Source organism: Xiphophorus hellerii, chromosome 13, assembly GCF_003331165.1.
Source record: "Xiphophorus hellerii strain 12219 chromosome 13, Xiphophorus_hellerii-4.1, whole genome shotgun sequence".
NCBI classification, from domain to species: Eukaryota; Metazoa; Chordata; class Actinopteri; order Cyprinodontiformes; family Poeciliidae; genus Xiphophorus; species Xiphophorus hellerii.
Window position 1 is genome coordinate 4,246,170 of NC_045684.1, and position 21,200 is coordinate 4,267,369.

The 21,200-nt window shown below is 37.9% G+C and overlaps 1 protein-coding gene across 1 annotated transcript in view; it reads left to right on the forward strand.

The window, feature by feature from the left end:
* The window catches only part of grin2da (glutamate receptor, ionotropic, N-methyl D-aspartate 2D, a), a 207,017-nt gene extending 186,760 nt beyond the window's left edge, over positions 1-20,257 (forward strand). The window contains exons 17-19 of the mRNA XM_032581124.1: positions 4,207-4,268; positions 4,404-4,574; positions 10,901-20,257. Coding sequence (XP_032437015.1) covers positions 4,207-4,268; positions 4,404-4,574; positions 10,901-14,041 — 3,374 coding nt within the window. The 3' untranslated portion in view covers positions 14,042-20,257. The remainder of the gene's footprint in view (positions 1-4,206; positions 4,269-4,403; positions 4,575-10,900) is intronic.
* Positions 20,258-21,200: the final 943 nt, after the last annotated feature.

The following is a 21,200-nucleotide window of genomic DNA, read 5'->3' on the forward strand; positions in this document are numbered from 1 at the left end:
GTCTTGCTTTGTGTCTTTCCACAGTTGGAGTTTTGTTGTTTAAAAAACAAATGTGCATTGGTAACTACTCTGCTTTTTCCATCAAACTTTCGTTTAGACATTTAAAAAAAAACTTTGGTCTGAGCAGTGTAGGACAAGATAATTAATACGCTAGTCCCTGAATTACTTCACAAAATAGAGCTTTGAGAACACCCAAACATGTGTGCCTCTAAACATTTCAGTAGCATTATCGCCCTACCTGTTGTTATGATTAAATATGTAGTGAAAATTATTCAGTAGAGATTGTTTTGAATGATGTCTATGAGCACACAGAAAAATCATGTGTTGCGTAGCATTTTTACCCAGCATCCCTGCTTTCTTTCTAACGGTGCAAGCTTTTGCTCATTTAGCCACATATAAACATGAACTTACTCTACCTGCAGTCAAAAACAGCACATCTATAATGCATATGCAGATCAGCTTTATGTCTGCAGGTATTTGAAATGTAAATTTTACAGAGAGGGGATAAAATAAATAGAGCTTTGAATGCTGTGCTGTAATTACACCTCTCTGTGTGTGATTTATTTTCTCCTAAATTCAACCCTAAAAATCTGTTTCTGGTGGAGGGTTGCCGCTTTCACATCCAACAGTATAATTTTTTTCCAACTTGTGTCATTATTGAAGGTAAGAATATGAACTATAGAAGTTTTATGTATGTTTTTGATAACACAGTTTATGGTTTCTGTTCATTTAAAATGTTTTATTTTTTATTTGCACAGAACGTGAAACTGATTATTTTCATTCAAACAACCATTTACCACTGCCTAATTCTTACTTTTCCCTTACACACACACATGCACCCCCTCACACACACACACAGTGCACACAGTTGCAGTGGTCTAATAGTTTTAACAGACAATAAAATAATGTAATTAAAAAAAAAATACTTTGTTTTTGCTCCATAAAGAAAAAAATGTTTTTTGTTGTTTTCTGTGTTTTCTGCCTCGGCATTCCAGGCACAGCTTAAGATGCTGGCTGCCTTCATGTTCCAGGGCATTTTTTTTATCCACAAAAAGAATATCTAGGAATGATAGCGTGTGTGATAGATCGTATTTAACCAGCGTTGCAACTAGGATCAAACAGACACATTGATTATTGATTTCAGACATTTCGATTATAGCCCAATACATAGACTACATAGTGATTCTTTTTACTTTTCTAACAGAGTCCATTGTTTTTTGTAAGACTCCTGGTGTTTAAATTGTCTTGATGACAAGAACCCTGAAACAACTAGAGAAATGCTACAAGAAATAGTTCTCTTCATGCCATATGTATATCCAGGGAAACATATTTGGGAAGTTATGAATAAACAACAACAATGTAACAAAGCAGAAATGACAAATATTCTCTCAAATGTATATTTTTATAAATCTTTGTGAGTGGCGATAACTGTGACAGGTTAAAAACAAATGTCTTAACAGTGATTTTTTTTTTTCTTGACTAAAGTTTGATTTTATATTGTGAGAAAAGTGTTATGAATTTTTTTTTTTTTTTGCTTTTTTTTCCTTATTCAGTATCCTTGTTTTGGTTGCCAGTGAGTGCAGTGTGTAGAGCATTTGTTACATAAAAAAACAAAGCATCCACCATCCTTTGGAGTATAAAAACATCTTTCTTCTAAAACTGGTTTTTCAATCATTATCTCATCTTTTAAAGACTTGTTGATATCTTCACAAAGCAATTTTTCTCTGAGATAGATGACATGACAGTGCCAAATGTAATTTACTTCTGTCACTCACAAAGTAACCTTTGCACTACCTTCCAATTACTTTCCTGTGTTTTATGTCCAATCCAATACATCTCCCAACCAAGAAGACACTTTTTGCTTATTCATATGCTGAATATAACTTCTCTCCAGAATGTTACAGAGCATAGACAGTAATCCAATCCAAATTTGACAGCTATTTTTTTTTTACTAAATAAAAAAGTGAATACTAAATGTGCTCTTTTTTTCTGCCATTTTAAAACAAGATTGTATAACCATCCAATTCCACTCAACTGGGGAACAATGTATAGGTATGCAGCCTTGTCCTAAAAGTACAAAAAACAATGGAATAATAAAAACCAGTTGCCATGACACTAAAATAAACATTTATCTAGAAATTGAAATGATGCCAGAGTCTATTGCAATCATCCTGTGTGGTTTTCTAACATTTACTTTTAGATAATTAGGTTTCCTTGGCCTTATTTTATTTATTTAGAATATTCCAGTTGTCTCCAATGAGGAAAATGGTTTAGCAAAGAACGGAAGACTTTGGCTAAGTCTTCAACATACCTATTTTTCTCCTGTATTGAGTCTATTGTGCATTGAATATTGTTCTCTTTACATTAGTGCAGGAGATGTCAAACACATGACATAACCTCAGACACAATACACAATTTGCTTATTTGATCTGAGAAAATCATGTTGATGTGATAAGCACTTGGTAGGATTCCTCTTGTTTGCCTGATTTTGAGGTCACAGCAGGTGATGCTGTATCCTTAGAACTGCCTCAGGTGATAATAGCCTTAACTTACTGCTTTTTTTGCACAGATTGGATAAGGGAGATATTTTCTACAATGCCACTGAGAGGATTAAAATTCTGGGGGCTTAATTCTTTACTGTAAACCAGTGAGTAGAAGTTGGAGGAATACAGGAATGGTGGATTTAAATAGGAGTGAATTTACAATGATTGTTTGCAAGTCACAAAAAAACTGTTCACAGATGGAACCATGAGTTTAATTTTATGGTCTGCATGCTAAATCCTTTCTTCTATTGTGAGGAAGGGATGACAGATGGAATTATGTGCTTCTGCTGCCTTTTTTGTGGAAAATATTCTCTAAATAAAAGCTTTATTGCTCATTGACTGCAATAATTTAGTATAAAATACAGAAAGTGAAAAAGTATGGGCAAAGAAAATAAACCAACTGAGCTGTGATTAAAATGTGAAGAATTAGATCCCGTGAGTAAGCCGCCATTGAATGAACATTCATCTCAGTGGCTGTTGTGACATTTGAATTCAAGCAAGCCTTTTAACGGATGTCTAATTTTGCACAGCAGTTATTACTGGAGTGAGATTTTTTTTCTTTTTTATTTGAGCAAATTTGAAGTTTCAGTCATTCTGGCTGAGTGGTAGAAGTCTAATTGACGTGGCACAGTGTTAGGAGGCATCTCCAAGCCACAGTAATTAACCCAAAGGTCGACTTATAATTGAGGATGGGATCCTCTTTAACTGGGGCATCATGAGACTGCGTACAGTGACACATCCTGAGCCCATGTTCAAGACACTGTGCTTATGTGCTTGATTCAGAAGTTGTCTGCAACCCAGTCATGCACACCTACAGCCCTGTACATGGGAAGAAGAGGTACCGTTCTCCTTTGCACAACCTCATTCTTTTTGATTAATGCAGTAATGGGCAGGGCAGAGAGCCCTATCACACTGGAGTTCAGAGTGTGTGCCTTGTGTGTGTGTGTTTTGTATAGTTTGAGCAGGAAATGTAATGTTTGTGTGTATTTCTCCTTTCATCTCCCATGTGCTGTCGCATCACTCTGCCCTCAGTGTACTCGCCTCAGACACAGAGCCATTTCAGAATCGGCTTCAAAGGGTTTCTCTCTGCCACTAATTCCCAATTTTTACTTTCGATCTCATAACTTCTGAAGGGAAAATATTTTACATTTCTGCTCTTTGTGAACTTTCTGTCTGTTCTTAGCACTTGTTGGTTTGTTTTACAAGTTCTTGTTGTAGTTTTTATTATTATTATTTTTATATTGTCTCTATCCAGCTGTTGTATTTAACATTTTTGCAAGAATATTAAAACAAGAATTATTTTCCTCTGCTTATTTCTCTTCACCATGCTCAATTTCATCATCCGTTCCTTTTATTTTTGTTGAAACTACATTTTCTTCCTCTCTCTTAAGCTTTACTTCTCATGCTTCAGTGTTCTCTCTTAGGGGATCAAACACCTTGATCTTATGACAAAGAGGTGGTAATCCCCTTCTTTGCATTTTTTACTTAATTTCCCCTTTCCTGCTGTACTGTCTGAACTTATTTTACCAATTGTCTTTTCCATGTGTCCCTTCAACCTTAATTAATTTCAGTTTTACCCTTTAAGCACACTCACCCATCACCTCAGCCCCATCTTCTCACCAATTTGATCTTCTTTCCACTCCTCCTTTCCTTTTTCTTTCAGATGAGATCGATATGCTGGAGCGCCTCTGGCTGTCTGGAATTTGCCACAATGATAAGATTGAGGTACGATGTCTTATTCAAAGCTTAACTTAGTCTTCTGAGCCATGTTCTGTGTGTATTTATTGATTAGTTAAGCAGTTTAGGGGAATTCTCTTTGTAATTTCCTTCTCTCATTGCTACATTATTCCGTGCCTTTAGGTGATGAGTAGTAAGCTGGACATTGACAACATGGCAGGGGTATTCTACATGCTGCTGGTGGCCATGGGCCTCAGTCTCCTGGTGTTTGCCTGGGAGCATTTGGTGTACTGGAAACTAAGGCATTGTGTCAAAAGGTCTGGAGGGATGGACTTTCTCCTGGCTCTTAGCAGGGTAAGAAAGAAGAGATTCTTTAATAAATATTTTTTTCTAATATTAAGAATTACATTTAAAGCCAATAAACTGTTGAAATAGAGTCATTCAATCATGGATTATTGCCAATCAGTGAATAAGCTTTATAAATGTCTGGAGAATGTGCTATGTTTCACTCTTATCACTGCAGAAAGATACCATTTTAATCAAGGCTAGGGTGAAGTAGAACTGCTGTAAAATGATCTGTGACTTGGACAATTTTAGTTTATTTCCTAGTATTTTTCATCTATTTTACAATAAGAAGTAAAAAGTCTTACAACTTCCCATCTTTCCCACTTGCAAAAATCATATATAATATACATTAGGATAGTGTAAGGAGTTAAATACATGCACTTATGCAAAGAAAATTTCTGGACTGTTTCTGAGTTCCCAAACATTTAGTGCCGAATGTCATTGTCACAACCTAGTGGACTTGTAAAGATTTAAAGGACAGACTTTTTTTTTCTCAATGAGAGCAGGGGTGTTACGGCCCAGCTCGAACGGCCGCAACAAAAAATAGGGAGGACACTGCAACCAGCAACATTTTTAAACTCTTCAGAGGCATTTATTAAAAACAATCAATTGTCTAGGGGTGCAATGGGCGGAAGCCCAAGACGAGACAGTTCAGCGCTCCCTCAGCCTAGTCCTTCCCCAGTCATGGATCTGGTTTGGCCCCACAGGTCTCAGCTCTGCTGGCGCCGCCTCCGAGTCCCGATCTCGTCTGCGCCTGGTTCTTGCGTCGGCCAGCCACACTCATGAATGGAATGGCGCTCCTTATATACTGTCCAGGTGGCCATGTAATTAGAAGCACCTCCCACAATGAAGGACCTAATTGACAAACAGTTTACCCGCCACACAGCTCACACACAGGACCGCACAGCAGGGCCGTCACAAGGGGTTTTGCCAAAACCCAGAGCATTTCATTTTTCCCTGCATTTGATCATGTTCCATGTTCTCAATGCATCCCTAATCAAATATTACTAAATTAAATAAATGAATAAATAAAATAAAAATAAAATTTTTGCATGGCTCTAAGGTTTGGTTTCTTGACCAAACAAAAAGTCAGTGATTCACAGTGAGAGGTCCAAATACAGCAACCTTTTGGCTTATCAATGATAAACAAGTTTTTTTCTGTCTGCATAGATGTTCTTCTAGGGTATTACTTTCTGCTTTAATAGTTCTTACCAGGGAAAATGTTTAAAAGCATCCACATTACTGTAGTACTGACTTTACAGTGTACAATAATATGTTTTCCCATAGTGTGTTGTCTTTCTAAGATTCATTGATTTAATGTTCTTGACTGAAATCCAGTTCACAGATTCCTAAATTAAACCATGATTTTAAATATAAAGTGCATATATTTCAATGTGTGCAACAGTAGGAAATGCAGTTAAAGATGTTTACTGAATTTCAAATATTTTCATTTTAGATAAAAGCAGTCATGTGTAGAAAGTAGTCTGCTCCAGCCAGTTTTAAAATATTAAAAGAGGAACAAAAAACTTTGTTTGGGAATCATAATAGAATATAGTCAAAGGCATCAGAGTTTTTAATAGCTGTGACTCTGAAGTAGCTGATTTTACAAATTTGAAAACTATTGGCTTAAAAAAGGAGCTAATCAGTGAAACAACCATTAACTTCTTTCCAGATTACTTCAACATTGCTGATGAATGATTTATTCAGGAACAGATGTTTTGATAAACCTCAAGGTTAAAAATGTTTTGGGTTCTTTCTTGTTTTTGGAAAGATTGGAATCAACCATGCTTATTTGTAATGCTAATGTTTTCAGTAGACAGAGCTGTTTAATGATAGAGTCAGAAAATACAAAAAATGTTTTCAGATACAATCAAGATTTAGATTCCATGCAGGCACATGTAGGCGCCAATCTTATTGGCACTTGTCTCTGGCACTCAGCAAGGACAAGGAAACAAAGCCAGAATAAGTAGCAGCATTTATCTTTGGCACCATTTTAAGAAGAGCTTTAAGAGCCCAATACAGATTGATTACTCTGCTGTTGCACAACTGTCTCCTTTTTATGTCCGCAGGGTTTCTGTAAGTTAAGCCCAGGCAGTTTTTGTGGGGCTAACTGTGAAAAATTGAAGGTAGTTTGCAAACAAGTTAAATAATTAACTCAGAAAATTGTATGAAATAAAAAAACAACACAGAAAAGAGAAATTATTTCAAAGTGGACAGATATAGGGTGTCAATGAAGAGGAAAACTGAGTTATAGTTGCTCTGTTAGATAGGGGAGCTTTGAGATAAGAAGAGAGCAGAACCAGCAGTCAGTGAGACAGTTGCGAGTTTTGAGTGGCGAGATAGTGGATCATAAGAAATGTTGTGCTGGCAAAAAGGTTGTGCAGGCCAGAAGAAGAAAAGTGAATTAAACAAATTACAAAAACAGTACAGAGTGAGGTCAGAGATGAACTGGAAAGCTGCAGAAATATGAAGTTCAAATAGATACAGCAATGGTGTTTCAAACAATGTTTGTACTGTTTCTTTGAGCGGCTACTATAAAAAATCTAAATTGAAATAAGAGTGAAAAACAGAAGTGAACATTGTCCTAAGAATAGTGTTGACATAAACTACATTGAGATTTTTGAAAGCTGAGTTTTTAACACTAGAACAAAAGAGGGGTAATTTTGACATTTTGAACATTTTCAGTTTTGCGTAAAACTTTTAAATTGAACAGCTCCATGGCATTTCCAAAATTGCTATATTTAACAAATAAGAGTGAAAAACAGAAGTGAACATTGTCCTAAGAATAGTGTTGACATAAACTACATTGAGATTTTTGAAAGCTGAGTTTTTAACACTAGAACAAAAGAGGGGTAATTTTGACATTTTGAACATTTTCAGTTTTGCGTAAAACTTTTAAATTGAACAGCTCCATGGCATTTCCAAAATTGCTATATTTAACAACTCCTAAATAATGGGATATTTGGAACTTGAACTTTGACCTTGACCCCAAGAACCTTATCAAGAATTTAATGTCAGAAATTATTGTTACTTAGCTCATTGTTCTATAGCCTTATTCCAAATCGTATTACATTAGTTTTCCTCTAAATTATACATATAAATTCCCTGTGTGAAGTTTTTGAGTGCTTTGCAAATTTATTAAAAATTTTTAAAAAATCAAGAAATCACATTTACACCAGTATTCATATTCTTTTGCCAATGAAGCTCAACATTGAGCTGTTTCCACTGATCATCTGTGAGATGTTTCTATGGCTTAAATGGAATCCACTTGTGATAAATTCAGTTAGCCCGCTATGGCATGACTTTTTATTTTTTGGGGGAAAAAATATTTTCCTGCATTCTTTGGGAGCTTAGTGGTACTTAATTACATATCAATCATAAAATCGGACCCTGACACCACCCGGAACCAGATTTGGGTTTGTTGCCTCAGGCAATATTGTGCTACAAGGGGTCTAAAACACCAAGGTTTTCTACAGTAATTATGAGAAATGAAATAAAAATCAAACAAAACTATATTCATAAAAATAACTTTTTGTTGACAAAAATAAATCAGACCAACTCACCAAATATAAAACAAACAACTAACTGTCATTAATGAATGGTACATTTAAGAAAATTACTAAAACAAGCATTTGTGTGCGTGTACATGTGTGTGTTTGGCGGAGGTAGAATCACTAAGGATGTTGCCATCAGTCTTTTTCCCTATTATATGTAAAATATCAGGAAGGAATTACTTGCTGATGTGAAATCAGCACATTTCTGGTACTTGATTATTGACATACCTGTGAATCACCATCTGTTTATCTGATTATCTATGGGTTGTAGCGACCAGATTCACATCAGTGACTGGAGTTAGGGCTGCAGGTTCTTTTTTTAAGAGTTTGTAGTTCTGATTCCTTGGTAGAATTTGAGCCAAGCAAAGGACAACATTTCCACCAGCTCCCATGTCTGGTAGATTTGGTGGTTGCACGACTCGCCCTGTGTAGGTTTTTAAGTTGTAAGGAACACTATCTGCACCAGCCATATGAAGTACCCTGCAGCCCCATATTTTAGGTTTTGGCATATAATGCTTCAGCCTTTGGACTGAAGTTAGTTTTGAGGATAAACAGTGAAATAATAGAGGTACAGTGGATCATGTTTTCATCAGGAATGACCCCAACTTATGAACCATGCACCTTTTGTCCATGAAATGATCTTGCATCCATCTCCTGTTGCTGTTAGTCAATAATAAAATTAAAAACTTGGCTGTGATAATTGTTTTGCAATCAACTGCATATCAATGCACTAGAATAATATTGTCTGAACAATAGGGCCCCTACTGCGCAATGTTGCCCTGAGGCAACAAACAAAAAAACAGTTTTAGCATATAAATTCAAAAAAAAATTGTCTTGAAATGATCTACAATGCTTCTTTACATACTCACAGACATAAAAATATTTTTAGTTAGAGTTACCCAAAATTTAAGCATGAAGAAAAGTGATCTATAACTTACAAGTAAGAGGCAAGGTGTACCATGCAACTCTGCTTCATAAAAAGGACTGCCCCTTGATGGTCACATCAACCTCAATACCTCTTTTATTTGGATAAAAATATGTCTGGTGGTACTTTAAATCAAAAGTACCCAAAGAATAAAATAAAGGAGCAACGTGAGGTACAGTTATGTAGTTTGTTGCCTGAGGGCAACGCCATGCCATAGAGGGTTAATTGGACATGATTTGGAAAGGCATACACCTGTCTATATAAGGTCCCACAGCTGACAGTGCAGGTCAGAGGTTAAACACCAACTACGAAATGGAAGGAATTATGTGTAGACCTCAGAGACAGAATTCTCTTGAGGCACAAATCTGAGAAAGACAACAGAGAAATACACACCTTAGACCACTCTCAATAAACCATTTGATCAGCTTCTGAACGACAGAAGGTAGTACTTCTGTCACTGGGAGTGCCAATTCATTTGTGTTCAATCCTCAGCAGTCTTTTTGATTGTCTAGTTAAAGTTTGTTATTTTTGTTTTGATTTTTTGCTGTACCTGTTATCTAGAAATATTGCAAGTAGATCTTCATTCTGAACAATTTGGAGTTCAATTTCACATTTCTTCATTAATACCCATCGTGTCAGCGTACTTGGCTAAATTGTTATCTATAATATTTTCCATTTTGATGGAAAATATTGATTATACCTCATCTTCTTTACCTAAAGGTTGGCTGGTAAATGCTTATTAGGGTATATATAATGTATACCTCTGCTTTTAAGTTTGTGTGTATGTGACTTCCTTGAGCACAGTCAGCGACTTACCCTGACGTCCAATTTCACAGTGTGCAGCATCCTCTGCTCCAAGGACTGAGGCAGTACTTCTGTCACTGGGAGTGCCAATTCATTTGTCCAGAAGGACCATTATTATAGCCCCTCCATTAGATCTATATCCGGGTGGAGAGCAGAGATTTACAAGAGGCCTCATGTGTTTTATCACTGTTATGGTGTGGATATCAAATGAGTCATCTTCCCCTATCATGTGAGGAATAATAGAGATTTTGTGATTTACATGACCACTCTCAGAGCTGCTAATTGAGTTCCATTCCTCTTCTCTAATGTGTAAATAAAGGGAAGAGGAACACAGTGTCACAGAAGGGACGTAGTTATGTGACATAAATTTCAGTTGACTTATGTTTTTTTAGGGGGGAAGAGGGATCGAAATTTAGGATATTTAATGCAGTTTTATGTTTCGGTTCAATTACTTGAAGAGTCTTTTTCAGACTTTTCAGAACCAGATAGAGCAAAAAAGAAAACTAAGAGAACAAGACTGCAGGAACAGAAAACCAAACAACTAAACCAATTTGCACCATAAGACTGTTAAAAACTTAAGACAAATGATTACATAAAATAGACACAGTAGTAATTATTTTTTACAAATAAGATGTTTTAAATTTATGGTGAAAATGTTTTGAAGCAGTTGTAAAAAGTCTCTTCTTTCAACAGCAACAAAATTGTATACTTTGGTAAAAGGTGATTTTTTTTTCACAATCATCACAATAAATATAGTTCTTGATTACATCTAAACTTAGAAAGTAGGGGTTTAAAACAACATTATTTTTTACCTAATTATTGGGGATTGGTTTAAATAGTCATATAAAATATATCTCAAAACTGTCTTTTAAAAATTATTTTCACATTATTTATTTCTCAGGTCAGAATAATTTGACTTTTTTTTTTTTTTTCAAACCAAGGGTGTTGGCATCCATGTTTTTCTGCATTTGATATGTACATACAGTCTCCTTCTTTTCATACACGACTGCCTGCTGATCTAATTATGGTCCTTCTGTTATCTCTCCACCCAGGGGATGTACAGTTGCTGCCAGTTTGAGGATGAAATGGCACCGGGAGGGAGCAAAAGCTCTTTGCCTCAATACCACTCTGTTACTACTATCCCCAGTGTCCCCCAACAACACCTTGTTACAGCCACAGTGAACAACACAACCGCTATCGCCATGGTGCAACAGCAACAACAGCAGAAGCACCACCAACAGCAGCAAGGGCAGACCTATACAACTATGTTACCTGGATCACCAGCAGCTACAGGACATTCAGCAATGGCTCTGGGTCCTTCCAATAGCCCTTTATTGGAAGGCCCCATGCCTTGCTCCACCTTCCTGCCTCGTCATGACCGCAGATTGGCTGTGGTTGATCGCTGGAACAGGCCAAAGCCAGAAAAAATAATGAGCGGAAGCAGCAGTGGAGGAGTGGGTGTTGGTGGAATTGCAGGTGGCATCACTGAACTGCAAGCACAGCAGCAGTATCAACAGAATCTTGGAACACATTGGAGCCTCCAGGTAGGGGTTCCTGGTGGAGGTGACACAGGGCTAGATGAATATAAGCGCTACTATGGTCCAATAGACCCAGAGGGGCTAGGGGCTAACTTGGACCAACAAGTAGGAGGTCCTCAACAGACTACCAAAGCCAATTCTCGAGGTTTTAAAGCCCCGGGGATGCCACGGCTGCCTGCAAAAGGCTCTCAACAAGGACACCCAATCCCCAAGCCTCCTCCTCCACTCCCATCTTCTCCACGAAGGCCTCCCTTTTGGCGACGAGGAAGCCTTGCTCAGGCAAGGAGAAAAGGCTCAGGAGGTCCACTTTATGAGAATATACTCCCTCTAGGGAGACGAGGAGGTGGAAGGTATGGGGCAGGTGATGGAGTTGGCAGGCGAGGACGCCGACCTCCTCCACCTCCTCCACTTCCTGTGCCGATTTCTTCCCCTACACACACCCCTACTACTCCTTCGTCTCCATGCCGTTTCTACTCATCTTGCACCAGTGCCTCGTCTTCTTCCTCTTCTTCGTCTTCATCCTCATCATCTTCTTCATCCTCTGGATCACTTTCTCGATCAAATTCCCCCTCATCATGCTCCAGTGACAGCTCCTACAACTCCTCACTCAGTTTCCGGTACCGAGCAGGAGATCGTGATTTTATGGTGGATGATGATTATGACTCAGATCTTCTTACTGAGGAATCAAGCCTTCTTCTTGGGTCACGGAAGAAAATTCGTTCCCGGAGGATGTCATCGCGCTCATTACCATGTAGTCCACCACCTCCTCCAGTCCCTCCCCGAAAACCACATCCACAGAGAAATTTTGGAAGAGAGAGAACCAGCAGTCAACTGGCGCAATTGCAGGAGTGGTGGGCATCATGGGGTGACAGAGAACGAGCGAGAGGAGGGATATCAAACAAAGATGGAGCAGTGAGTAGAGATGAGAAAAGACAACACAAAGAGAGAGAGCGGGAGAGAAAAAGGAGAAAGAAAGGACGAAAAAAGAAGAAGCGAGAGGAAAGAGAGAGAGAAAGGGAGCGTAAGCACCGCAAAGCAAAGAAGAAGAGGAAGAAAGAGGATAAGACAAGAAAAAGAGAGCGAAAAAGAGCAGATCAAGAGGTTGGAGATCCAGAAAAGCGGGAGGAAGTCAAATCAGCAACACCAGATTTCCCATCTTACCCACCATTGAGGCGGGAATCATTTCGGAAAAAGAGTGAAAGCTCTATCAAAAGCTATGGATGGAACATCCCTGGTGAAGATGAAAGGAAGGATAGAAATGAGAAAGAGAGAGATGGTGGAGAAGAGAGTAGAGGAAAAGACAGACATCACAGGAGAAGAAACAGCAAGAACCAGCATAGCTCTAGTAAGGCTTCTACATCTGTCAAGTTCTGGCGAGGAGGTAATCCATCTTCTGATGCCATGCCATCTGCCTTTCTGCCCTTGTTACCGGTGTCTTCTAAAAGAAGGAAAAGCAAAAGCTCAGACAGAGATGCTGTGGGCATGGAGGGAGAGAGGAGGCCACTGCTGGGAAGGAACGAAAGAGGTGAAATGCATTCCAAGGAAGGATTGTCTTTTCATGAGTGGGAATCTGAAGTAGAGGATGAGGAGGAAAATTCTGAGTCAGACAGGAGGAAAGTAGAACGTGGAAAAAGGCATAGAGGGGGTAGGACAATATCGGAAGAGGAGCGTGAACGTGATAAGGTAGTTGGGATATACTCTGATGACGATGGGTCTTCAGGAGAATTCGGGAAGTTTGAGAGGTATTGGGAGGATCATGAAGGTAGGGCAGTGGGTGGAATTGGAGGAGGGGGTTGGTTTTTTAGCACATATCCCTCTAGGGATAAAGCAGGCAGTGTCAACAGCAGAGATGACCTCTTCCAAGAGCGAGGAGAAAGATGGGGAACAGCAGAGAGTGGGTGGGGATCTAGTGCAGGTGGGGGAGGTAGAGGAGAGAGAGACTGGGGATCAGGTTCACAATGGCCTCCGCCTCCTCTCACCCCACCACCACCCCGTCGATACTGGTCAGTAGACAAGCTTCACATACAAGATGAGAAGAAAAGTAAGCGCAAGTCTAAGGACAAAAGTAGGGGGCACACTGCTTGCTCCTCCTGTCATTCACCTCGACACCATCCACATTCCTCTAAATGGGCTCGTGTGACTTCACGAAGCCAGGAAGAGCTGTACCACCACTGCCAGAGTTTTGGTGGTCCCTTGAAACCAAAACACGACTCCTTGTCATCATCCAAACCTGATCGATCACACAATCTTTCTAAATTTGGTAGCCAGTCAAACTTAAGCATCCAGCAAAGGACACAGAGAACAGAAAAGGATCGAGATCGAGGAAGACAACCATCCCCGCCTTCATCTCTTGTATCAAACTTGCCATCACAGCTCCCAGCCCTTCCAGCTCCTCCGTCCTCATCTCACTCAATTCATGCTCCTCTCCCTACCTCCTCCTCATCTGTATCCTCTCCCTCAGTGGTTTCATCTGCACCGGGAGCAATCCAGGCCTCTTCAATGGCTTCGGCAAGTGCCAAACTGCAGTACCAGAGACTGCGCTCTGTACCCCAACCCCAGAGATTTCCTCAGTCTCCTCACTTACCCCTAAAAGCCAAGAGCCTTTGCTCACGAAGGGGCTCAGCTCATTTCTCTAGTGTGGAGAGTGAAGTGTGAATCTAAGCAAGACAACAAAAGCTCTACGAATGTCCTGCAAAGTTGACATAAAAAAAAGAAAGTGCAAATATGGCTGTGTAGCTTAGTCAGTTCAGCTCTGAGCCCATTCCTTAATGTTCTGCACAAATGAACAAACAAACCAGAAAGCCAAACAGAGCCACTGGAGTAGGTCAAGAGAACACAGGACCATTTTTTTCTTACCGTTGCCTCTTTAAAATTCTCTCATCCTGTGAAAGACAACAACAGCATTGACTCTCTGAATAATGCTAAACATTAGAGTAATCTGACATGAAAAGCATCACTAATACAGAAGGCATATTTGCTGTTATAAGTAAAGGATTTTGAAAAGGTAAAGCAGTGAAGTAGTCAGTGCATTCAGAGAAATCTCAATACTTTCTGAGGGCTCAGAAACTTTATAGTACTGTATGCCCATTGCTCTCAGAAGCCTTTAACACTGAACACTGTTCTTATTTTTTCCTTTTAAACAAATTGCTTACCTTGATTTTCTTTTTTCCCAAACAAACTGTTTACACTCCCGCAGAACTGTGACAGCCACCTAAAGTATCTTGGTTGCGTGATCAATGCCTTCTTGTTAAGAGGGACAGGAGGGTGGTTACCACCTGTTTTTTCTTTCTTTTTCTTTGCTTTCTTTTTCCTCCAACTTTATTACCTCGTCCTCCTGCTCCTTTTTTTCATTTTCTGTTTCTATATTTTTTTTACTTTCTGTTCTTCACATACCAGTCTTTTTTCAGCTCTCTCGCCAGCTCCTCTCCTGTTCTCTCCTCTTGCCTCTTCTCTTTGATGTGATTATTCTGTGTGTCTGTGCTTTTCTGTGTTTGTATTCTTGACAACAGGGTAAGTCAGCTGTGACTGATATTCTTCTGGCTTAATGAAAAGCTGAGTGCCAAACTTAAGTAGAGCTCAACATCAACATGTATAATGTTTCCAGCTGTGTTTCCTTTTATCTCGCAGAATATTACATCACCTCCAATACTGTATGTGCTCACACCCCTGCAAACAAACACACATGCATACACACCCGCATACACACACACACACAACCCCACAAATGCTCAAACACATGTAAGAACAGATGCACATAATCAAGTCAAGTTATCTACTCTCCTTCTTGAGCAATACATTATACCATATTTGTTATTGTTAAAGCTTTATACTTAAATGCCATTTCTTTACTTCTGTGTCATAGTTGTTGTTGCTATTGATGGTGTTTTAAATGTCAAGACATGTATTAAATCTAATACAATGTAATCACTGTGCCATGCTACTCTAGCTTGGGTACACATAAAATGTTCTCACAACTACCTAACTACAAAGCTGGAGGCAGTTTCTGTTCCCTGCCTGTTTTTCGACTGAATGTAAAGTCAGCCGCCGACATGTGTGCTGCACCATTTACTGTAAGACACTTGAAGATGGAACTTGTAGCACTTCAGAGGGTCTACATACATGGTAAAGAAACAGATATAACGTTGATGTGGGTTATTGTTGACAAAGCGGGGTGAGCAACATTATGTGAATCTTGTGGAGTTCTAAAGAATTAGAGTTGCCATTGATTGGAATGGAATTGTCTTTTTTTCTTGTTAGTTGGTTTTCTATTTTTTGTTGGCTTTATTTTATTCTTCAAGTTAGTGCCAAGGCTAGAGAACAAAAAAATAATTTTAAAATGCTTATCAAACCACTTTTGCTTGCCATCAACCAAAAGACATGTAGTTAAGCAGCTTGTTGGTGATTTACAGGTTGTTTGACTTTCTAGCCTTATGCTAATTGCTCCTGTCAAGTATGAGTAAGATGGTATGTTAATGTATTATCAGAAAGTTATTTATTTACCTAGGAATATATTTAGTGCCAGAGCCGTTTTGATGTCACAGGGAAGATGCTTGTGATGTGATAAGTGTTGGATCTAAATAAGAGTATATGGAAGACACAATGGAATCTATTGTGATATTTTGTTAAAAATATTAAAAAGCATTTCTCATCTTGTAAATGTGTGATTATAAGACATAGCTTTTTATCCATGGCATGGCTGACACAGTTACGACAAATTTTAGATTCTGTTTATTCAAAATTAGGTTACGAGTTTTTTTAAACCGGAGGCTGGGCATCAGTGAAGCGGTAGGAAAAAGACAAAGGTTTTATTAGTTGCTGAAACATCCTGAGCCATCTTTCCCTAAAACTCTGGTCAGCTCATGTTGATCGCCTGGAACTGCATCTGAGCCATAATTTAATTTAACTGAAGAAAACAAAACAGAGGCTAGCTTTTTAATATAGATTTTGCATTATAGAGTTTGTCTTATTTTCATTGAGATAAAATTATTTATATTTCATATATGTAAATATAACTACCATCATAAAAAATGTAAGATATTTAAAAAATTTCATCTGTTTAAATAACAATAAAATGTCTCAAATGAAACCATACTAAACAGATACAGTAGAATGAAATTCACACACGTAAAAACAGTGAGCCATCTTTGCTTTGCATATTACAATCAACAGCCTTTTGATAAACTAAGCAAACATGGGGGGGCATGCCTCTATGCAACCAAGCAACCTAAATTTGAGTCCAAACTATTTGACTTGAAGTGAGTGAAGGCTGTCGCAAAGAACTTTAATGTTAGTCATTAAAGATATGTAATTATACAGGAGGTCAGTTGCACAACAGTAGTGGTCTGAACGTAAAGCTTGAGTGTTTACTTAAAAAAAAGACCATCAATCTTTCCCTTTTTCCTCTTCTCGCCTCTTTTTCCCTTATGTCTATCCATTGTGCTGGTATCTGTCTGCAATTGTAAAGCTGGTATGTTCTTTTTAAAAAAAGTATCTACTGATATATTTATTTAATCTCGAAAAAGCCCATTTCTCTCTATGTAAATAATAGTATATTTCAAAACTCTATTATCTGTTATATAAGTTTGTCTACTAAATTCATGGTATTATCTCAAAAATGTCTTTTTTGTCTGTGTCTCTCCTTGTCTCAGACCTACTGCCCAGCTCCCTCACCCCCAGTGAAAACAGAGACCAGTATGTAACTGTGTTTTTGCTCACCTAAGACCAACCATCCGCCTACGTTAGCTATTTACTATAGCTAGTGCAAAGAGCTGAACTTATAGTGACAACAAGGAGGGGAGCACGAGTGTCTTAAGACCACGTCACTGTAGCAGTGATGGTGTGTGTTTGTCTACCCAGAGGGGCCTTCATTTTTTTTGGTTTGGGCAACAGATAGAGAACTAACTAAATATTTTAATGATGCAGCAGCTTTTACCACAACTTTCATATGTGAAAGGGTTCTATTCTTGACCCTCGGTTTTAGTTCATTGCATTTGTGAGTTAACACCACATGATCTCTCTTAAATACAAGGTAGTGAGCAGCACAAATCTTACTTTGTTACTTCTTACTAAACATGCGTTGCATATCTGTCAAGCTGCTGTGCTGAACAACAAAAAATACAAACAAAAATTGTATATTTCTTAAGTAAACTGTATTTTCTGAATACAGAACTGATATATCTGATTTTGACGCCTGTGAGAAGAGCTAAATCTCCTGTTTATTACCACTTTGGCTAAAAGGGGCTGACCAAAGGCTTTCATGAACACAGGTGCATCAAAAAATATTTATATTATGAAAAAGGTGAATATTTTCTGCCACTCATTTCAGAAAGTGAAACTCGTACAGCTTCATTACACATAGAGTAGAAGATTTATTTCTTGTAATTTAGATGAGTATGACTTACAGATGATGAAAATCCCAAATTCAGTGTCAGGAAATGTCAGGTTTCTGAAAGCATATATTAATTTCTACGCATTCAATAGTTTCCTGGGGCTTGTTTTGCATGAATAACCGCATGGAGACTATTAGCCTGTTACACTGTTGAGGTGTAATGGAAGCCCAGGTTTCTTTGATGGTGCCCTTCAGATCATCTGTTTTTTGGGGGGGTCTTTTGTCTCTCATCTTCCTCTGGCCAGTACTTCCTGGAGTCCCTGTGGGGTTCAAGTCAGGTCAGATTGTGGGCCAATCCAGCCCCGTAACACTGTGGTCGCTGAATCAGCTTTTGGTACCTTTGACAGTATGGGCATGTGCCAAGTCCTGGTGGAAATTGAAATCAGACTCCATAAACCTTGAGATCAGAAGAAGCGTGAAGTGCTTTAAAATGTCCCATTAGATGACTGCAGGCTTCAGATAATACAGTGGGTCAACATCAACAGGTGACATGAAATGTGGATTCTGTACCTCTCCACTCGTCCTCCACACTCTAATTTCCAAAGAAACAAAAACTGTATTTCATCTGAAAAGAGGACAGTGGAGCAGCAGTCCAGTTCTTGGTCTTTTTAGTCAAGGTGAGATATTTCTGAGACCTGTGTTTCAGGAGGTGCATGACACAATAAATGCATTATTTTCATACCTTTCAAGAGACTGTGCATAGTACCTCGTTTGTGCTGACTATAGCCTCGGTCTGCTCTTTGTACAGCTCACCTAAATTCTTGAAAAAAAATTTGCTTGATTTTCCTCTCAAGAATGTGGTGCACCGTTTTGCACCACACTTTGTCCTTCCATGTAACCTTGCTTGGAAATAGGACTCTGAAAAAACAGCTTCCTTAGCAATGACCTTTTGTGATTTACCCTCCTTGTGGAGAGTGTCAATGGTTGTTTTCTGCACATTTGCTGAGTCCAACATTCTTCCTCTTTTTTTGTGTAGCCTACTGACCCAGAGTGAAAAACCATTTAGAGGTTTTGAGTAAATTAGCTGATGTAAAAATGAATTTTTTAACATTTAACTTTTTTACAATACTCTAATCATGTTAGACACTGAACTTTGGGTTTTCTTTAGATGCAAGCCATAATCATCAAAATGATCATGAATAAAGGCCTGATATATTTTACTCTGTGTTATTAATCAATGTAACACGTTTCACTTTCTGAAAAGTGATTTTTTTTTTTTTACTTACCTGTAGACTGGTTTGGTAATGTTTTGCTTTATATCTAATGATATAAACAGTATAATATCCCATGCTGTCAAGAACAACTTGGCAGCAATTACTGTCTTTTACATGTTATAATATTTGATCCCATCATTATCAGCATTGTTGGCCTGCTTCTGACTTTTTACTCTGTTGATTACTGCTTTTGTGCCATGATGTCATTTACAATTATTCCTTCTTCCCGTTTTAAAGTACTGAAGGCAGTATTTAGTTTATTAAAATCCATACACATCCCCAAAACTTCAACAAATTTAACATGCAGGAGCAGTAAAAATTTATGTCTATCATCGGTTGCACAAAAATAAAAAAAATATATTTCTGACACAACACCTCTTAAATCATAGCAATTTTAGAGCAGATACATTTGTAGAAATCTGCAGGGTGGGCTAAAAAATTTCTTCAAAGTATGCCTTAACCCAACAGTAAATAGGCCATTTTGGATCTAAACTGCCATTTTCAAGGTTTTACACATGTGGCACTTTGACAAATGCCTCCTGGGGACTTTCACATATCAGCTTTAAATTTGCTTCAGTACATTCCTAAGACATCTTTTTCTTGGACTGAATAAAATCTAACACACCCTAATTGAGAAGTTAGGGAAAAATCCAAGGAAAGTCCAAGAAAAAAATATTTCCTATACATTGTCAATGACAAGCCCTACTTTCACAATTCTACATATTGATGACAGTACATGCAATTCTGAATTACAGAGATTGATTTGGAATTGCTGACAATACATTTGTAGTTGCAAACTCAAATTTTTACTTTTAATGAAGTTTGAATTTTTTTAGTTCCCCATTTCTCTTTTCCCATTACAGTTGCCATTTTACAGAATACATGTTTGAGAAGAGTAACTGAAGATATGATAAATGTCAAGTTGAAAATTTTGTTTAGGATTATGTGAAACTAAGTTTCAGCCTGCACTGGAAGCACATCTGCAATTTTTGCTCAGATGCCTCTGAACATTGTCTTAAGGTCTTGTATTACTACTGCTGTAATGACTGACTGTGTGGGGGAACTGGCTGTTCTGTGTTCTGTGCCAGCACATCACACAGGCAGGCAAACAAACATGATAAAGTCACTTGAGAATCACAGATTCATTCACAGGTGTGGTAAAATGCTGCCACCACTGCTTTAGCCACATATTCCAAACAATGGGGACAATGGCAACATTGTGCTGTAATGCAAGTGGGACAAAAATAAAAAAGATGATTTTAATAAAAACATGTGTGTGAAGGTTTTCTTCTTCTATGCTGAATGAATGGGTTAATATTATTTTTTTAATTATTTATTTGGTCAGGACATTGGTTTGGATTTACTTTGCTGTTTCGTAAATTAGAAGGCCTCTATTGTGCCCATGCATTGACAAACCACTCTTTGCTACTTGCTTTTTGTAACAAACCAACCATTTTGTATCCATATACTTAAAGAATGCATAGCATTGTATTTTTTTTAGGAATTATGGAGATAATATTTCACAAAGTTGCTTGAATCTCACTTGCAATTCATGCAATTACATATCATTTTCAAATTATTTTGTCTTATGCACTATTTCTGCTGGCATTGTTTCCCGCTTGGCCCAATTAAATAGGAATACTTAAAAAAAAAAAAGGTTTTGACTAACCATATTCAATGTTTCTAAATGTACATCTGACACAATTCATGCAGCTACAGATATCAATAATCTCACATTTTTCTTCTGATGATAATCAGCAGAAAAATTGTCTTCTGATTGTCTTCTGATGATGATGATGATGATGAGAAGAAAAATGTAGCATGTACCTTTTGTAGTATGGTGTTTATATTCAGAGCATTTTGCTGAATTATCAGGCTGACATTAACATGTTTACTGCATTTTGATATTTAAATTCAGTTCTAGTTTATCATGCAGTCTTACAGGAAGAAAAATACCCAAACATACGACTGTGAATCTAACTTTGAAAGTGGATCATATATTATGATTTATGAGAATGATGGAACATCTCAGACATTTTTCTTATTTTTTTAAAATCATTTTGCATTGTGATTTAACATTTTTACATGACTATGCTGAAACAGTCCCTCGGTTTCATAGCTGTTTAAGAAGGTAGACATTTGAGCCAAACAACCCAAGAAAGTCACATTTCATTTGCAGTAGTCAGCTTGTGCTCCTGTCTTTTAATCTCCG